This window comes from Pezoporus occidentalis, unplaced genomic scaffold (assembly GCF_034315485.1).
Source record: "Pezoporus occidentalis ecotype Australia unplaced genomic scaffold, CSIRO_AGI_Poc_V1 ctg229, whole genome shotgun sequence".
Classification (NCBI taxonomy): Eukaryota; Metazoa; Chordata; class Aves; order Psittaciformes; family Psittacidae; genus Pezoporus; species Pezoporus occidentalis.
The window spans coordinates 1,199,140-1,216,947 of record NW_026914169.1 but is presented as its reverse complement, the minus strand read 5'-3'; the positions used below and the strand labels follow the sequence as shown (position 1 = coordinate 1,216,947).

Here is a 17,808-nt window from a genome sequence, read left to right as displayed (position 1 = left end):
GAACACTGCCAGGGATGGGGCAACCACAGCTTCGCTGGGCAACCTGTGCCAGGGCCTCAGCACCCTCACAGGGAAAAAATTCTACCTAAGAGCTCATCTCAATCTCCCCTATGTCAGTCTAAAGCCATCCCCCCTTGTCTTGTGTCCTGGTTTAAGCCCAGCTGATAACTCAGAACCACGCAGCTGCTCGCTCATGCCCGCCCCCCCCCCTTTTCTCCTCCCCTTTCTGAGCGAGATGGGGAGGAGAAACGAAAGAATGCATACCCCAAGGGTTGAGATAAGAACAGTCCAATAACTAAAGTATAATATAATAATAATATTACTAATAATAATAATAATTATAAGGGAAATAACAAGGGGAGAGAATATAAAACTAAAAGGGGAAAGGGAAAAACCCGAGAAACCCAAGTGATGCCCAGTACAATTGCTCACCACCCACTGAGCAACACCCAGCCTGACCCAAGCAGTGATCTAGCCCTTCCAGGTAACTCCCCCAGTTTATATACTGGTCATGATGTGCTGTGGTATGGAATACCCCTTTGGCTAGTTTGGGTCAGGTGTCCTGTCTCTGCTTCCTCCTGGCTTTTTGTGCCCCTCTTCACTGGCAGAGCATGAGGCTAAGTCCTTGGTCAGGGCAAGTGCTGCTGAGCAACAACCAAAACATGGGTGTGTTACCAACACTGTTCTCAGACTAAAAAACACAGCAGTGCACCAGCTACTAGGAAGGAGAAAGATAACTTTTACAACTGAAATACGGACATCTGGTTACTACAAACCCTTGCAAAAAGTCCCACTCCAGGTTTTGCTGAAATTGCTCAAGATGTTTGTCCTGCTTATGTTTAAGAGGATACTCCTTCACCATAACCCACCACTCTCTGCCCTCTCTCTACTGCCTCTTTGAACAGCCTTGTATGTTTATGAGACTAAGCCAGATAAATGCAGTAAAAGGATGTGAGCTGACTGAGTGCTGCAGCAGAGGACGGGGTGGAAAGGACCTCATCAGTCTTTTCTGTTCCTGCACTCCAAAAGACAAGCAGACATCCCACAAAAGCAAAGCTGGTGACACTGGATGCTCTTTTACTAATCTCTGATCCTTCAGGTCAGAACCATGTCAAAGCTGGTTACCACACAGCATTGCCACATACTGCTATAACAGGGTATCACTGCAAGAAAGGCTTGTTCCAGGTTCCCATTCCAGATGAAGCTTTCAGGATGTGTTGTGTAAAAAGGGAGGCATCTCTGGGATCCACCAAAATGTGGGCAAACCCCCACAGTTTGTAAAAAGCCTCTAATGCCCATCACTCGCTATTCTAACAAAAACAACATCAAAGTTCCTGGTGAAATGCTAAAAAAGTTGGGCTTAACCAGGATCAGTCTTCTCCTCAGGCTATTCCCATAAATCCAAAAATTCAATTCTGAATGTCCTCCAAAGGACCCTGCAAGTTTTCATTCAAAATTTTTATTATGAAATGCATTTTATATTACCAGTTATACAAATAAAGAAGGCTAACAGTAACACATACATTAAAAACAAAGGAAGCAATGGAAGACTTAAAAAGAAAACATTTAAACATGTCAAATTTTAACAAACTGCAAAATAGCATGGCTTCTGGCAAAAAAAAAAAGAAAAAAAAACAAAAAAAAACCACCTCATTTCCCAGTAGCCTGATGAGTCAAACTTTAAGGACTTTCATTTTACATTTCCCCAGCCAAGAAAAAAACCCAGAAACCTGTAGACAGCAACACCCGACTTTATTTCCCTGGTGATGAAGCACTACTACTTAATATTGAATACAAATATTGAATCATGCCAATGAACACTGGAAGCCATTCAGACAAAGACTATGAATTAATTTCATGTGAACTGATGAAAGACCCTTATTCAAGAAGTCTACACTGAGAAGTTAGATAAAAGCTCAGGCATTGCTCACAGCTCTTGTGCTACTACTGCTCTGCTAAATAAGACCATCAGAAATGATGGGCAGTGACCTACAATAAAACACCTCTGAGCTCAAAATGAAGCATAAACACCTCCCAAGAAGAGCCAGGAAACTTTTGAGCCTTGACTCTTGGCCTCATCCTTCAGATGTAGAAACACCCTTAAAACACACTAGAAAACCACTCCTCGCCTCCCCAACTCAGCATTCCCACCATTCCCAACCACAAAAAAAAAAGCAATGTCCAGCAATGCCCACAACTCCAGACAGAAACACCTGCTCGGCTTATCGGGCCTTAAGTAGGGTGCAGAGGATGGGGGAGCTCTGAGAGAACTGGGCGATGGGTGGACAGAACTGGGGTGGTTGGAGGGGACCAAGGAGTGGAGCAGACCAATGAGTGGATGGAGGAGAACAGGGGTGAATGGAAGGGGACCAGACATGGATGAAAGGGACCAGAGGGGTGGATGAAGGGGGCCAGGGGTGGAAGGAGGGGACGGTGGGTGGATGGTGTTTTCACCAGACCAGAAGCTGTCACTGCACTACCAATGCTACCCCTTTATGGCCAAACTAGCAATTTTGTGCCTAAAAATCCCTAACATCATCCTTGACAGGCTCCCATACATCACTTCAGTTAGGAAAAGCTGTGATACTGTTGAGACCAACTCATTAGGCCTTAGCTGAAATAACTTTACTCTTTTGTATGAGTATGACTTAGCACCTAAATGTGACTGCTCACTCAACACGGGACCCCTCTGAGGGCTGGAACCTGCCCCTGAGTGGGCATGATAAACAATGCATCAGAATTTGACCTGTAAACGGCTTGAATCTGCTTCTGTAAATTGCTTCTAAGCAGGGAAAGCCTAATGTTAACATCCCTAATGTTAACGATTTGAACAAAGAAATAAACACGTAGCTCGCAGGTATTAGCAATTGATCAATACTACTAAAGCTAAAAGGTAACCAATAGACTGTTGTAGCCCTAACCCAAGTGTGCAGGAGGATGAGAGAACTACAGTTATATAACTTACTGAATTGTCTGTGTGCATGCTTCAGATAAAATTGTATCAGGATGACAACGTAAAGTCTCTCTGAAATGTACTGTGCTTTGGAGACATGTACGGAGGTTTGAACCTCACATGCTCCCGGCACCAACAAAGGTCTGTGCTTTACAGTGAATTGATTTCTTTGAATCACTGGTTTGATCCCAGCACCGGGGAGCAAAAGGCATCTCCATGAACGCATCCAACCTTAGCCCTGGACGCGGAAAAGCAAAAACCGCGGCCACACCAGCCCGCCCCGCACTCTGAGCGCTCACGGGGCGCTCCTGCTCCAGCCGCGGCACTCAGCGGCGCGCTGTCCATCGGTCACAGCGGCAGCGCGGTCCGCTGCAAAACAGAAGCCGCCTGACGGCACCGGCTCCGTGCCAGGCTCGGCGACCGCCGCTTTCCTCGGCTCTGCTCCTGGCATGGGGCTGTGCCGTCATGTCGGGGGGGGTGCGGCGAGGGGCGGACGTGAAGGTAGTGGAGGCGAAGGCGAGGCGCGGCTGGGCTCAGTGTCTGCCCGGCCCGGCGCTGCGCCGCCGTTTCGCGGTGGTAGCGTCTGGGGTCTGCTGGACGCTTCCCTCCTTCCCCCCTCAGCAGAGCCCCTGCCCTCTGTGCGAGGGCAGCCGGCTGGTGCAGCCCCAGTGGGTCACCGAGTGCGCCCCAGCAGGCGTCTTTGGCTGGCACGGCAAGGCACCTCTAAGGGCAAAAAAAGGTGGTGTTTTTTTCCCTGCCATTTCTTTTTTATTAATGCTCGTCACTCCACTGGAATGTCAGGAGGACTTGACAGGCTTGACAGAAACCAGTTCCCATAGAATTAAGCAGGCATTGCCATGCAGAGAGGGGACATGTCACCTCAGTATCGGTGGCTTTAGAGCAAGAGGGAGCACAGACAAACCTTTAGCTGGTACTGAAAAAGCCGGCAGAGACAGCATGGGGACAGGGTGGGAAGAGAGGTGAGAAGGTGCCCACTATACCCGGGCTTCTTCAAGGCTACCACTGGCTCTGCTATGGTGTCACTGTGAAAGCTGCAGTGTCATGGACACGGCTGGTTGAGACTCAGCAAGATAAAGCTTCCTTGGCTGCCATGGAGCAACCTGTAACTTCAGCCCACCCCGTGTGCCACAGTCTACTCCTCCACCAGCCTTGGCACCAAGTCCACTGAACAGATGTTAAACACAGCTGTTGTAGGAAGCAGGAAGTGCTGGGGAGGTCAGAGGCTCATTCCCCAGGGAGGACACCCATGGCAGTGTGGGGAGAGCAACCACCATGCCCCGGGAGCTCAAGAAACCAAGGCTGTCCTGTTGCCAGCTTCATAGGACTCTTTCCAGAAGCCCCAGTTTTAATACAGGTTTGTGTGTGTCCTGGGTTCAGCAGTAGCAGTCATGTTTCTCCTTCTTGGTAGCTGGTGCAGTGCAGTGTTTTGGCTTTCGGCCTGGGAACAGAGCTGATAACAATGATGTTTTGGTTTGGCCAAGGACTTTGTGAGCCTCATGCTCTGCCAGGGAGGAGGGGAAGCCGGGAGGAAGCAGAGACAGGACACCTGACCCAAACTGACCAAAGAGGTATTCCATACCACAGCACGTCATGCCCAGGATGTAACTGGGAGTTACCCGGAAGGGCTGAGAGACTGCAGGGTTGGAGGAGGTATCCGTGGGTGCTTGGTCTGGTGGGGTGGGGCGAGTTATCGGTTGGCTGGTGGTGAGGTGTTGTATTCTCTTCCCTTGTTATTTCCTTTATCATTATTATCATTGGTGGTAGCAGTAGTGATTTGTGTTATACCTTAGTTACTAAACTGTTCTTATCTCAACCCGTGGGAGTTGCATTCTTTTCAATTCTCCTCTCCGTCCCTCTGGGAGTAGGGGGAGGGCAAAGAAGGGGGGGGGGGGGTGAGTGAATGAGTTGTCTGGCTGGGTTTAAACCACAACAGTGTGGAAGGAGAACATCATCCTCTGCCTTTGTTAACATGATCACTGCTACAGCCTTAGGTGTGCTGTCTAAGATCTCTTCTAAGTGAAGAGACAAATATAAAACAAGGAAGCATGAATTGGTAAATGAAAATAACAGGCACTTCAAATAAATTGTTGGAAGAAAGAGGAACCTCCTGCCTAACTGGACTCCTGCTCTTCTGATCTTTTTGGCTTCCTTATAATTTTATTTGCTTTTCTCAAGTTTGTTCCCATCGTCTCAACAACATGGGCATCACAGTTTACCTGGAGCTCTACAAAGAGTACAGGCTGTGTAAAAAAAGCACCCAGGGTGCGAGATCTCCGTTAATGTACTGCACTGCACTGTCAGTTCACATCCATTTATATTTTTTCAGCTACACCCAGGTCTTTTAGTATAACTGGTTCTGAGTTTACTTGGAGTTTGGTAATGTCACTGGAGTTGTCAAAATCAGGAGCCTCTTGGCTCATAGTAGAAATGAAACCCAGGATCAACACAAAAGATGCTACATTTCCAAAATGTAATAACAAAGATGCCAGAAGGTAAGCAAAGCCCATTTCTGCTGCCTCCCCTGAGTGCTAATCCAGAGGCCATGCACTTCAACAGTCCAAGCCTTACTCCTAAGCACTCAAGTCCTTAAAGATTCCGGAAAAGTAATGTGCATAGAAGTGCAGAATTCAAGATTGTTGTAGAGGAAAGGTTCCACGGAAGTACAATTGCACAAAAACTGGAGCATTTATTATGAAAAGGAAAGAAAATTAAACTGAAACTCATTTAAATCAGCTCATCTTTTAACTGGTTCACACATGATCTTCCTGTTTGTACACAAGTTCCTGGGCTCCTTTAAGAAGAGATCAGCTTTAGAATGTATTCTGAAGAAAATCAAGAAGCAAATGATTTGGGAAGCTAAAGTCAAGTTGTACAATTATGTATCCCTAAAAAGGGAGGATAAAAGAGAAAAGTATTATATTAGTTTATGTCACACTCCCAAGAAGGGCTTTGAGATCCAGGTATTCCTAAACTCTGCTTACCTTTCTTGTGATGATCTCAGGATTTCTGATCTCAAATAGATGAAGCCCTTTGCTGTTCATCAGTGAAGTCAAAGCTGGTTCGATCCCTATGGAATCAGTAAACCAATGCAGTTACAGCTACAGCCATCCTGGTTTGCTACCTTTTCTGCCTCTTGCCAAAAACTAATTGTGCCTCAATGCCCCACAACCTTCAGCCTGACAGAAGACTTACTTTTCCTTTGTCCCAGCCATTTACAAAAGGTTCCCAATTCCCCAAGTGAATCCAGCAGAAATTTACTTTAGTAATGTGGTCCCCCAAAGCTGTCAGGGTTATTGATGTATTTTTTCATGCTTAGGTTTAGGAGACACTTTAATGGAGTAGGCCAGCACTTCCCCAAAGGGAAAACTCACTTGAAATCACTTCTGGGATCCCAACAACCGAGATCATTGTCTGCAGGAAGTTTCTTATGGATGGGTCATTCTAAAAGCCAGAAAATTCATAAACAACAGGTTTTAAATACATCATTTTGCCACAGGTGGCCTGGAGAATACTTTCTTTGGACTTACCTCACTTGGATCAGCTGTGCAGTTAAAGACTTTAAACTCTATCCTGAAGGGAAGGACAAAAAGGAGGGGGGAAAATCATTGCGGGCTGCAGAGATCCTGTTATGCTGCTCTCAGATACAGGCTAAAAGAGGCAGAGAACTGCCCACCACGCCCCCCGCCCCCGCCAGAGACCACAGTACCAACCTGGAGTCCAAAGGGTGCAAAATTAGTTTCTTTTCTGCATAGGCAGCTTGGATGGTGACCGTGATTTCCTGCACAAAGATGAACAGCAGGGTTGAGACGTAGCTTATCTTGCCTTACAGCAGCAAGTTGCATTTGGTCATTTTGGTTTACTTTTTGTGACCCAGAGTTCAACACCCTTCTGGCTTTACCTCCAGATATTACTAGAGCAGGTCCTCATTTTCCTTCTCTATTGGCAGTGAACTCCTCCCTGATGCCCACAGCCTCAGCCTGCGGTGTTCTATATTGGCTTATTCACAGGACTGATGCTTTTGCCATTTTGTGAACCAAATCCTCTGCTTATGCCGGAAGGAAATGGTTATATAGGGTGATGTTTCCCAATGACCATCCAGTTCAACACAAAGATCATCAGATAGAATGTGCAGAGAACAGCCACGGATACTACAAGTAGCCTTCCTATAGTGTTTGCATTTATAACCACACTGAAAAAGAAGGCAATCTCTGAATTCTGGCCATTTAGGATCGTTTTCTTGCTTCTGCCTGTATGCAAACATTCATTTAAAAGGAGCATTTTGTGATCCAGGAGGCTGGCAGGCCAGGAGCAGATCACATCCTGAGAGGCACAGTTTTGGGCACCACCTCTAGTTCAGTAGTTTCCTACCAGAAATTAGTTTCAAGAGATCACCTGAAGCAGAAAGACCAGCCATGAACGTTTCCCTGGAATATTCTGCTAGTGTGGGATGCTTGCAGAAGGCAGGAGAGAACTGTACTCAATTACAGTTTAAGCCTTTAAATTGAAGAGGCCAGTCTACCCTCAGGCAGGGATTTGGTTTTATGCAGTGTTTAGTGTCCATACCAGCCCATAATTACAAGGCTGGACAGACATACTGCTTTCTTGTGATGTTACCCATGACAGCAAGGCTGTTCGCATTTCTTTTTTCTGCCTCCTTAGATTCAGTATAAAGGAGTTTGGTGTAAAACACAGTGTAAGCAGGAACTTTCATACAGGCATATATAGTGGAAAAGGTTATATTTTGAGATTCGCATTCTCCAGAGTGGTACCTTCATGTCAGAGAGAACCATCCTCTCAGCAAGGGCCAGAGCTAGAATTTGGGAATGAGGAAGTCTGAAGTTTCAAAATAAATACATTCCCATGGTGCCTTCATTCTCTCCTAAAATACCTCAGCTAAAGGGTTTCACTGTGTCTGGTACAGGTTAAGGGGGGCTCATCAGAGCTTTCTGCTGCTTTTACCACCTTGCACACCAGTGATGGGCTAGCCTAATAGGGGAAGGCACTGAGCCAGCACGATTGCTGTCAGCGTTCCCACCTTTAGTTGTTGAGGGAAGAGATGGGAGCGTTAAAAGGAACCGATATGCTTTCTCCACCTCCCAGAGTTTAGCCACCCACCCCTCCCAAGGTCTTCACAGTCAGGAGAAGCAAGAACTGACCTTCTCCATGTACAGAACCATCAGGGACTCTTCTCCCATGAGAAGGGTGCTGACCTCCACTGCTACCAAGGACTTCACGACTGTTCCTTCAGGCTGAACAGAGATTTGGGGATGGGCAAGACTCCATACCCTGGCCACAGAGTCATTATAGGAGGTGCCTTGAAAAATCTGGTCAAGTGAGGAGCAACAGAAGAGTCAGGCTTTTTCCCGGTTTCATGCCAATTTGCCACAGAAGTGCATCCCTTCTGTAGTCCCCAGTTTTTCCTCCAGCTCACAGTAATTCAGCTGGGTTGGAGGGAAGCTGTGCCAGCTTGGAGGGTGAGGAAATCCTTGCAAGGCACAGTTTCTCCATCAGTCCCTGGTTTTCCCCATGAGGCCCACCCAAGATTCAAGTTGTCAAGGGAAGGACACTGTTGTTACAGTGCAACAGAATCTATTTGAAAAGTTCTTCATTTGACATAAACCACTTTGAATAAGACCAAAATTACCATCTGCACCACATTCTGCCGTGCTTCCGTATCTTCCATTTCAAACAGCGCCTTCAGAAACAAACCAGAAACAGGTTGCAGAAAGGCACAAGAGAGGTTATGGTCAGCCCTAATGCAGGCTGGATGGCCAGAATGACTTGTGGCCAGGTCAGAGGCATGGCTAAGTTCCCCCTGAGCTCACTCCTTGGCTACCTCAATACTCCCACAGAGAACCACATCACTTTGCAGTTCAGAAGGCATGTTTTCTACCAGATGGTGTTACTGCTCTAAGGTATAACACCGTGTGGTAGCATATTCTTGCTAAGAAGGCACAAATTTCTGACCAGGATCACATGTAGTGACTGACTATAGATTTCTGTCTTCTACAGAAACTAACCCTCACCAAAAAAAAACCAGTATTTAGGGAATTTTTTACTGTCTCACCACAATGCGATGTAAGGAGGGAACCACCCCTGAAATCACCTGCAACTCCTCTCCTCTGATGGTCAATTCCAAGCGCTTGTCTAAGAAAGCTGCCGAAGCCAGAGAGTTGAGGATGTGTTCAGACAGCCAGAAATAAAGCATCCGGGACTCAGTCAGCAACGACGGGGAGAAAACAGAGTCAGTGAAGACATCAGAGTAGTTCTTGTACAGGACAAGGCCCTTTAAAGGGGAGCAAGCATGTTAGTCACCTCAAGCAGCTGGCAGACAGGGCAAGGTGTCAATACCTGCATTTCCATTGCAAGGTGAAGGCTGGACCTGGAGCAGAGCACAAGCTGTGTGCCCGGGTAAAAGACTGGCATCAGGCCACGCTGCAAATGCAGATACAGCCCATGCTCTGCATGACAGCAAGGGACCAGCCACTCGCAGCCCTCCTGCAAACATCATCCCCAGAAAACCTTTGGTCTCTGAGCAGCATGGGTTACTTTACCTTGTGGTGGGATTCTAGGTAATTTGCTTTTATTAAAGGAACTGATGCAAGGGAGATATCGACGCTGATACCTTCATCCCGGACAAAATTTTCTGCAGGAAGAAAACAACAAAACCTCACACCACAATGTGACTGTGGGCACAGCATGTGGCAGTCATCTTCTAGGACTTGCTGCAGAAGGTGATTGGGAGTTACAAAAGGACATGGAGATGTCTCTTCATCAGGGACTGTAGTGACAGGACAAGGGGCAATGGGTTTAAACTTAAACAGGGGAGATTTATGTATACTGAAGAATTTTTTTACTATGGGAGTGGTGAGACATTGGAACAAGATGCCCCAGGAAGTTATGAATGCTCCATCCCTGCCAGTGTGTAAGGCCAGGTCGGACAGGGCTTGGAGCAACCTGCTCTAGTGGAAGATGTCCCTGTCCATGGCAGGGGGTTGGAACTTTTCCATTCTAGGATTCTATGATGGGACTGAGGGACCCCATTCATTTGGGTGTTAGCGCTGGGTCCTGCTACTGCCCAATGACTCGCTTGGAAATGGTGGAAACTACTCTCAGTTTTACATTCCTTTTTTTTTTTTTTCCACATTCCATGTCCTTTTCCCTGATATTTGGGACTGGGAACCATGGGAAAATCATCAGCAGGCGTATACAGATGCTGTAATATCTCAGCCTCAATACTCCAATGCATGTTCCTGTGCTAGCTAACATCAGTCCTTCTGCAGTTGTTCCACACCTCTGGTCATTACATGATGAAGGAGAAATACCTCATTCATGAACTGAGGTATTTCATGTCTTTCAACCAGGGCAATCACCCTTATAAATCAACCTGATACAGAAAAATTCAAAACTTTGCTAAGGTTTATTTTGCCTTTGTCTGAGGGCTTGGGATCCCACATACAGTTTCAAAGGATTTTTTTGATGGATGTAGCTATTGCCCTGCGGGGGCTCATGAAAAAGAAAGCAGAAAACCCAAGGACGTTTACCTGCTAAATCATGTACAAAATTTGCCAGCACCTGGGCAAGAAAATTGATTTCATTGCACACCTACAAGAGGAAAAGAAGGGGGTTAGGACTTCAGGTTGTGGAGCAGAGCTGGGCCTCATGGTGAGACCTGAGGGCTGTTTTTCAGTCCAGCAACATCCAAGATTCCAGCATCATTACAACCTCTGACCCCATCCAAGCTGGGGTGGCAGCAGGTTTTGTGGATTCTATTTATTTGTCTTATTTTTTGCAAACACTAAAATGCTATTCCCATTATGTTGTGTGCATACGTGAGCAGAGGAGTGTGTGGCAAACTGACCTTTCCTCCATCCACAGCCAGTGTCTGATCTTACCTCACTCTTGAGAACAAACTTCAAAGTGAAAGAGATGAAATCCGTGAAGAGCTGCTTCAGCCAGCCGGGTCTGCACATAACATGAGCATGGTCAGGGATCACTCACCCCAGGGTGAGTGTTGCTTGGGCTGAAGCACATGGGGACCAGCAGCCGGGCAAGTGAAGCCTGATTTTGAAGGGGAACAGACTCACTCCTTGTCTCCTTGCAGGTGAAGCATGAGTTTGTGGAAAGTCAGGTAGCAGTCCGAGGCATCGGCAGCCACTTGGTCCTTCTGGCACACTGCATGGGACGAAAGAAAAGAAAAAATAGCTGATTTGCTACCAAGACAAGGAGGACAAGTGCACTTTGCAGACCCTGCAGACATGGAGCAGGGCATCACTGCAGAGGGGCAGCCAATGTCCCCCACACCTCCCAGGCCATGTTTCCAAAAGATACAGGACCCTGCAAAGCTGGGCCTAATGAGGTACCTTGGACCTGGATGGAGGGTAAACTGCTGAGCTAGTTTACCAAGCACCCTTCTTCGCACTTCATTTGGATACCAGCTCTTTTGTTGTTTCCTAACATAACCCAAGAGAACATGGCAAGTATGTACAACCCACAGACTAGAGCAGGGAGGGAATTTGCATTGTAGTGCAAAACATCTGAAAATTGCAGTATACTGTCATCAAGACCTTCATGCTGCTCTCCCCCTGGACCTTACCAGGAAAATGTATTTTGAGGCAGGAAAATGTATTTTGAGGCCCATGAGATAACCCACATTCCTCTCATCCTTTGTGGAGGTTTGCCTCTGTCCCTTTCTAGTCTAGGTCTACTGACTTTCTCAAGAAATAGGCTTTGCAGAAATTTTTTATACCAGCTGCTTCTGCTTGATCCATTAAAATTACGAGCTGAGGGCCATGTCGTCTCCTGTCCTGTGTACACAGGATGACAAGAGACCCACTTGAGGCTCCAGCTGTGACCCGTTCCCCACAGAGGTGAGCGGAGCCAGACGCCCAGACCTTCCTGTTACTCTGGAGGAAGCACACACACCAAGACCCTTGCAGCCTGCAATCCCCAGCTGTTACTTACTCAGCTTAATGTTTATCTGGAGGTCAATGGAAGACTCGATTTCAAAATCAACTGAATGAAAAAGCTGCAAACTGTAATGGCAGAAGAGAGAACATTTAGCAACCTGAATGCTAAATGGGATGCATCTTCTCCCTGATCCCCTGACAGCTGCAGGGTGGGGTTTGTAACACTTTTCACATCAGTCACATTAGTGTAAAACCCCAACATGCAGCAGCACATTCAGATACTCTGGTTTCAAATCGTTGCAAACCACTGCCCAGGAGAATTAAGCCTCTTTTTTCCACCACTCAAAGTACATAGAGCAGCAAAGGGGAGGGAAGAACTTTTATGCTTTGGTCATTTGTCTCCTCAAGCAGGGGGTGATGATAAGGACAGAAAGGTAGAAAGCAGAATGAGAAGAGCAGTGATAGGGCTGAGCAACACTGCTAGTGTATAAAACCTTTTCTCATGTAGGCAGTAAGCAGCATTGCCATCCAAGAGAGCCAGAGGAGTGCAGCCCCTCAACGGTGACGCATGCCTGTGGGCAGCAGCATGAGAGGGGGTGTGGCGCTCGGCAGCAACCAGCCCCCTGGTACTTACAACCAGGCCCCAGCATAGCCGTAGTTCAGGGTCCCTTTGAAGAAGGCTGTCACATTTTTAATGGCAATGTGAATGGCATCGTTCTCCTTGAGCTCCACCTCACTCTGCTCGATGGATAAGTCATTTACCTGTATGCTAGAAACAACAAAAACCTGGTTTGTCACCATCCCCAAGGCTGCTTTCTGTGACCAGGTTTGCTAATGAGGAATAGGGGTCCCTAAGGGGCCTCTGGCAACCCTCGGAAGCTTTTGCAAATAACAGGGGTAGCGCCACGCACAGGTACGACAGTGATTTTGCTCAGCCTGGGTGCGCTGCTGCTCCCTGTCGATAGTCGGGGGTGAAGCAAGGTGAATGCTTTAAACAGGAAACAGCACTGCGCTGCAGAAACAGCCCTGTTTTCACAGAATCCCGTCCTGGTTTGTGTTGAAAGGGACCATAAAGCTCATCCAGTTCCAGCCCCCTATCACGGACAGGGACACCTTCCACTAGGTCAGGTTGCTCCAAGCCCCGTCCAACCTGGCCTTGAACACTGCCAGGGATGGGGCAGCCACAGCTTCTCTGGGCAACCTGTGCCAGGGCCTCAGCACCCTCACAGGGAAGAACTTCTGCCTAAGATCTCATCTCAGTCTCCCCTCTGTCAGGTTAAAGCCATTCCCCCTTGTCCTGTCCCTACAGGTCCTTGTTCAAAGCTCCTCTCCAGGTTTCTTGTAGACCCTTTAGGCACTGGAAGCTGCTCTAAGGTCACCCTGGAGCAGATGCTGTCCAGGCTGTGCAAGCCCAGCTCTCGCAGCATGTTTCATTGCACTGCTCTCTGTTCACAGGAGACACAGCAGGAAATCCATCCTGTGCTTGCATCAGTGCATTTGTTAACCCAAATCAGCAGCCTAAACCTCAACATCCAAATTGTCTGCAAGGTGCAGATCAGAAAGTGGATCTGTCCCAGTTCAGACCATTGCTTTCACCAGGAATTGCTGGATCAAAGATCCCCCCGAGGCCAGTTCTGGTCCCCTCCATCAGCCCGCACCTACGCTGGCATGGTGATACAGAGACACTCACTTGGTCAGCCCATAAGCCACCTTGCCGAGGAGCCGCATGGACCTTTCCCCAGTGATATTTGGGAACTTGGCATTTCTGAATGCTGCTTGAATGACCTGTGCTGTTTCCTGATTCACTGTTGGAACAAAAGGGCAAAGATATCAAACTGCAACCTGTCCTGGCTGCAAAGCCGAGTCAGCACCTTGGGTTAAAGCTCTACAGGAGAGTTTCAATCAAGGCATTCCCATTAGATTAAGGAAGCACGAGGAGTAGTTTCAGAGCATAATAAACACAAAACCAACAACAAACCTGACTTTAAGAGCTGGTGGCAGCTGGCGATAGCCGCATGTGGGCTGGACAGTGACCAGCCAGGCTGTTCTCAGGGAATCAAGCCCAGCTTTCACACACCTCACTTGCACCTTAGGGCAGACTTACACTGCACAGACTGTTGACTTTTTCACTCTGGTGCTCTGCTCTGTTGCTGTTTGCTTGTATTGCAGCCAGCTGTTGGGTCTCCAGAGGAAAACTTCTGAGATTCAAGTTTCTGTACCCATTTTTGTAATGTTATCCATCCAATTCCAGCTTGGCATCAGGCACAAGCCTGTACTGGACTTTTTCCTTGCAGAAATACCCTCTCTGAGTTCAGCCAAGCATCCTTCCCTATATATCCCACTGTTGGAGGGGATAGGACAGAGCTGCTCCCACTCTTTGCACGAGCTCTGATTATTCTTCTTCCACCTGCAGAACCCCCAGAGCCTTGCACAGAAACCCCAGTAGCAGAGAACCCTTGTTTCTCCCCTTCTGTGCTCCCACCCCAAGTGAAGTGAGAAATCAAACACACATTTGCTCTAGGTCTTCCATCACACCATCTCCCAGTGACTAACATTGGTAAAAGTTTGGGCTGTGGAGAGGGCTTGGGGATTATTTTCTAGCTCCTTTGAGAAGTTGTGCCTATTGAGTTCAGGTGCCCATGCTTTAACCAGTGCTCCCAGGCAGGTATTAATACATCTTGTGGGATAAACGGTTTCCACAAGAGCCAGGTAAGCAAGAAACACACTTCCTTGACTGCTCCATCACTAACTTGCAGTTGGGAGTGGGGAAGTGCAGCCTGTACAGCAGGTACTTACGCAGCAACGCAGCGGGCTTGGTCATCCTGCAGACGATCCCTGTGACACTGTAAGGGAAGGGCCCGAACTCACAGGCTGCTGACACGTGGACGAGCACTAGTAAGATCCTGAAGGTCCCCAGCCTCATCCTGCCAGCCCAGAGCTCCAGCCAGAGCAGAGAGCACAGACGAGATCGACTGCTTCTTGACCGTGGCAAAGGCTGCTTTCATACCTCCGAGCAGTGCTCATTCAAAGCAGGACATGACCTGCTTCCTCCAGTTATCAAAACTCATCACACATTTCCTAATGTTCCTATAGTTTCCTTAACACTCTTCAAGTCACACGCTGCCTTCCTCCCACAGCAGGCACTTGGGCTGCAGGACTTGGCTCCTGCCAAGACTGTTTTAGCTCAGGACATGCACGCATCAAAGCAAGCAGAGAAAGCTGCAGGGGGATGGAGATTAAAAGGGGATGAAGGGAGCCTCATGCTCTGCCTCCAGCCAGTTCATCATTTGCTCTTCATACAGAAATATTCTGTAGTTTGCATTCCTGCAGTAACTTCATAGAATCCAAGACTGGTTTGGGTTGGAAGGGACATTAAAGCTCATCCAGTTCCAACGCCTGCCACAGGCAAGGACACCTTCCACTGGAGCGGGTTGCTCCAAGCCCTGTCCAGCCTGGCCTTGAACGCTGTCAGGGATGGGGCAGCCACAGCTTCTCTGGGCAACCTGTGCCCTCACAGGGAAGATTTTGTTTTTCCCAGCAAAGCCCTGTTTGAATGGTACCTCTGTTATCCACTGCTTCCCCTTCCACTGTGAGGAAATTGAGGTGTGCTCCTGGGAAGGGGTCTCCTCCTGCTACTACTGCTGGGTGAATGCACATATCCAACATCTCTAGAGAGCCCCAGGACCACAGGACTTGGGAGCTCTCAGCCTCTTGGCTGGATTTTTGGGCCATCTTTGGTTTGGCACATTCAGGATGGGGAAGAACCCACTAAGCTGGAGCCCTTCATGCACCTAGCCTCTCTGCTGCTACTTGGGAGACATTAGAAACCAGGTTTACGTGCACTCCTCACTCACCCACAGTCCCCTGGCACCCTGTTGTCTTGCAGGGGCCCATCCCAGAACAAGCTGCAGAATAAAACAGGGTAGGCTCATTTCATAAAGAAGACTTGCAGCAGCATGTCCTGTGAACCATTCAGCCAGCAAGGACTGACAGAGAAGGAAGGGTGAGATCTTGCAGCACTGCAGGGGCACACTTGAGCCCCAAACAAGATGAGATGCCAGCCACCCTCTTCTCCCTAGCAGATGCTTTGTGCTCCCCGCTCTGGGTGAGGACACTTCCTCCGAGCCCCGCTGTCTGGTCCCCGCCCTGCTGCGCTGTTTGCGTCCGGAGTTGAGATGTGAACGGCCTCAGGTACCCGCAGGGCACTCACGGCCACTGACCTGCCCAGCGGCTGCCACAGCCTCATCCAGGCAAGTGGCCCAGGACAGCCTGCCTGCTGCAACAGTCAATGAACAAGGACATTTGACAAGGGCCTGTAGGGACAGGACAAGGGGGAATGGCTTTAACCTGACAGAGGGGAGACTGAGATGAGATCTTAGGCAAAAGTTCTTCCCTGTGAGGGTGGTGAGGCCCTGGCACAGGGTGCCCAGAGAAGCTGTGGCTGCCCCATCCCTGGCAGTGTTCAAGGCCAGGTTGGACACAGGGGCTTGGAGTGACCTGGTCTAGTGGAAGGTGTCCCTGCCCATGGCAGAGGGTTGGAACCAGGATGGGATTTCTATGATAACTTAGTATTTGGAAGCATGGATAAAGGTAGCAGGTGCCTGACCAGCAGAGCCTCTGCGTGGCAGCCCAGTGCTATCACTTCAGCTACTGTGGCATCCTCACAGCCCTTGCTAAGAGGCCACTTTTCAGGGAAACTGCAAAGGCAGACCTCGTAAAAAATACTGCAATTCAAGAGGCTTTAACCTTGTAACAATTCTAGCTTCTGCTCTTCTTCAGCTGAAGCCTCACACATGCCCAGCCCTCCCCACAGATCACAGTTTAAGTGATGTGCAGTGGCCAAGAGCTGGGGTCACAGTAGGAGTGGGTGCCACCAGCACTGAGCCAGTGAATCACTTAAGCTGGCAGAGAGAGGGTTCTGCTGGGTGTCACACAAGCACATCTGCCAGCATCATTAGCACCAGTGATGGTGATACAAACTCAGGTGTGCTGCGAAGTTTTGAGTTTTATTGGAATAGATCCAGAGGAGACACTGCATCAGGGAAGTAGCCCCACCAAGGCTGGTCTCAGTCACTGTAAAGGAAAGCAGAGCAGGACCCAGGAAGACACAGCCACCCCCTTGCCCAGAGCAGCAATTCATACCAGCATGAAAGAAAGCGAGAACCAGAGCAGTCTGGTACAGGGGTGTTTGTCACTGGCATCACAGAGTAGATACAGGCAGAAAGCCTGAGAACCCAGACCCAGTGTGCTGGTCCTGATAGATCTAGTGCATTGGCAGCCCCTTACAGGCCAGCTTCCCTGCCCCATCACCACTTGAGAAGCTGCTGCTGGGATGACCTGAGGTGAGAGCAAGGGAGGACAGGGGACTGCAGGGTATTGACCTCCAGGGGGAAAAGGAAGGGTGGAAACTTCCTGCCTACAATAACAAAAGCATGTGAAATATGGAGGTGCTACAAGAACCCCTGCCCTGGAGTAACCAGGCAGAGGCAAGAGCAGTAGGGCCACAGCAGCCTCCTCCTCCCAGTGCAAGGTCAGGCCAGCAGGAGACAGGTCAGATTTAAAAGCCCTATAGAATGGTTAAATTCAGCTAGCAGGAAGCAGGGTAGACTTGAAATGCCAGAGAAAGGTAAAATGCCCAAGTTGGTGCATAGTGCTTGCAAAGGGGACACTGGAAGATGTTTTGATAAGTACTTGCTGTGTAAGGCGTTATCTGAAGGCCATACACGCACACCATGTGCTCACCCTCTTGCTGGGGATCGTCCTGTAACTGGGGTTGTTTTTCCCCACACTATCCAGAGCAGAGGTACATCACAGCACCATTAATCTTCATGCTGCACTGACCCCAAACACTCAGTGTTACCCTGCAGCTGCTTCCTGCGATAGCCTCCAGGTACCACACTGCTTTCTGCTCCATCAGCAGGATGG

General features: G+C 48.5%; 1 protein-coding gene across 2 annotated transcripts; it reads right to left on the bottom strand.

The window, feature by feature from the left end:
- Positions 1 to 5,670: 5,670 nt before the first annotated feature.
- On the bottom strand, positions 5,671 to 14,899 carry CETP (cholesteryl ester transfer protein). Of its 2 annotated transcripts, XM_062621287.1 has the most exons (16): positions 14,680 to 14,898; positions 13,574 to 13,688; positions 12,518 to 12,652; positions 11,939 to 12,009; positions 11,062 to 11,149; positions 10,870 to 10,939; positions 10,519 to 10,579; positions 9,529 to 9,620; positions 9,081 to 9,260; positions 8,619 to 8,669; positions 8,131 to 8,298; positions 6,685 to 6,752; positions 6,502 to 6,544; positions 6,346 to 6,415; positions 5,956 to 6,041; positions 5,671 to 5,859 (listed from the first exon to the last, which is right to left on the bottom strand). In XM_062621287.1, the coding sequence occupies exons 1-16, from the start codon at positions 14,804 to 14,806 to the stop codon at positions 5,785 to 5,787; spliced, it is 1,500 nt and encodes a 499-aa protein (XP_062477271.1). In that variant the 5' UTR covers positions 14,807 to 14,898; the 3' UTR covers positions 5,671 to 5,784. The 2 variants fall into 2 exon arrangements, with proteins under 2 accessions (XP_062477271.1, XP_062477272.1); XM_062621288.1 differs by lacking the exon at positions 9,081 to 9,260 and having other exon boundaries at positions 14,680 to 14,899.
- Between the last annotated feature and the right edge of the window lie 2,909 nt (positions 14,900 to 17,808).

Bases quoted from the DNA above. Each gene is read 5' to 3' on its own strand.
- CETP (XM_062621287.1), bottom strand. From the start codon at position 14,806: ATGAGGCTGGGGACCTTCAGGATCTTACTAGTGCTCGTCCACGTGTCA. The intron at 9,261-9,528 runs GTAAAGTAACCC...TCCCCTTTAAAG, and splicing joins ACCTAGAATCCCACCACAAG to GGCCTTGTCCTGTACAAGAA. The intron at 6,753-8,130 runs GTCAGTTCTTGC...ATCTTTGTGCAG, and splicing joins TGGTTCTGTACATGGAGAAG to GAAATCACGGTCACCATCCA.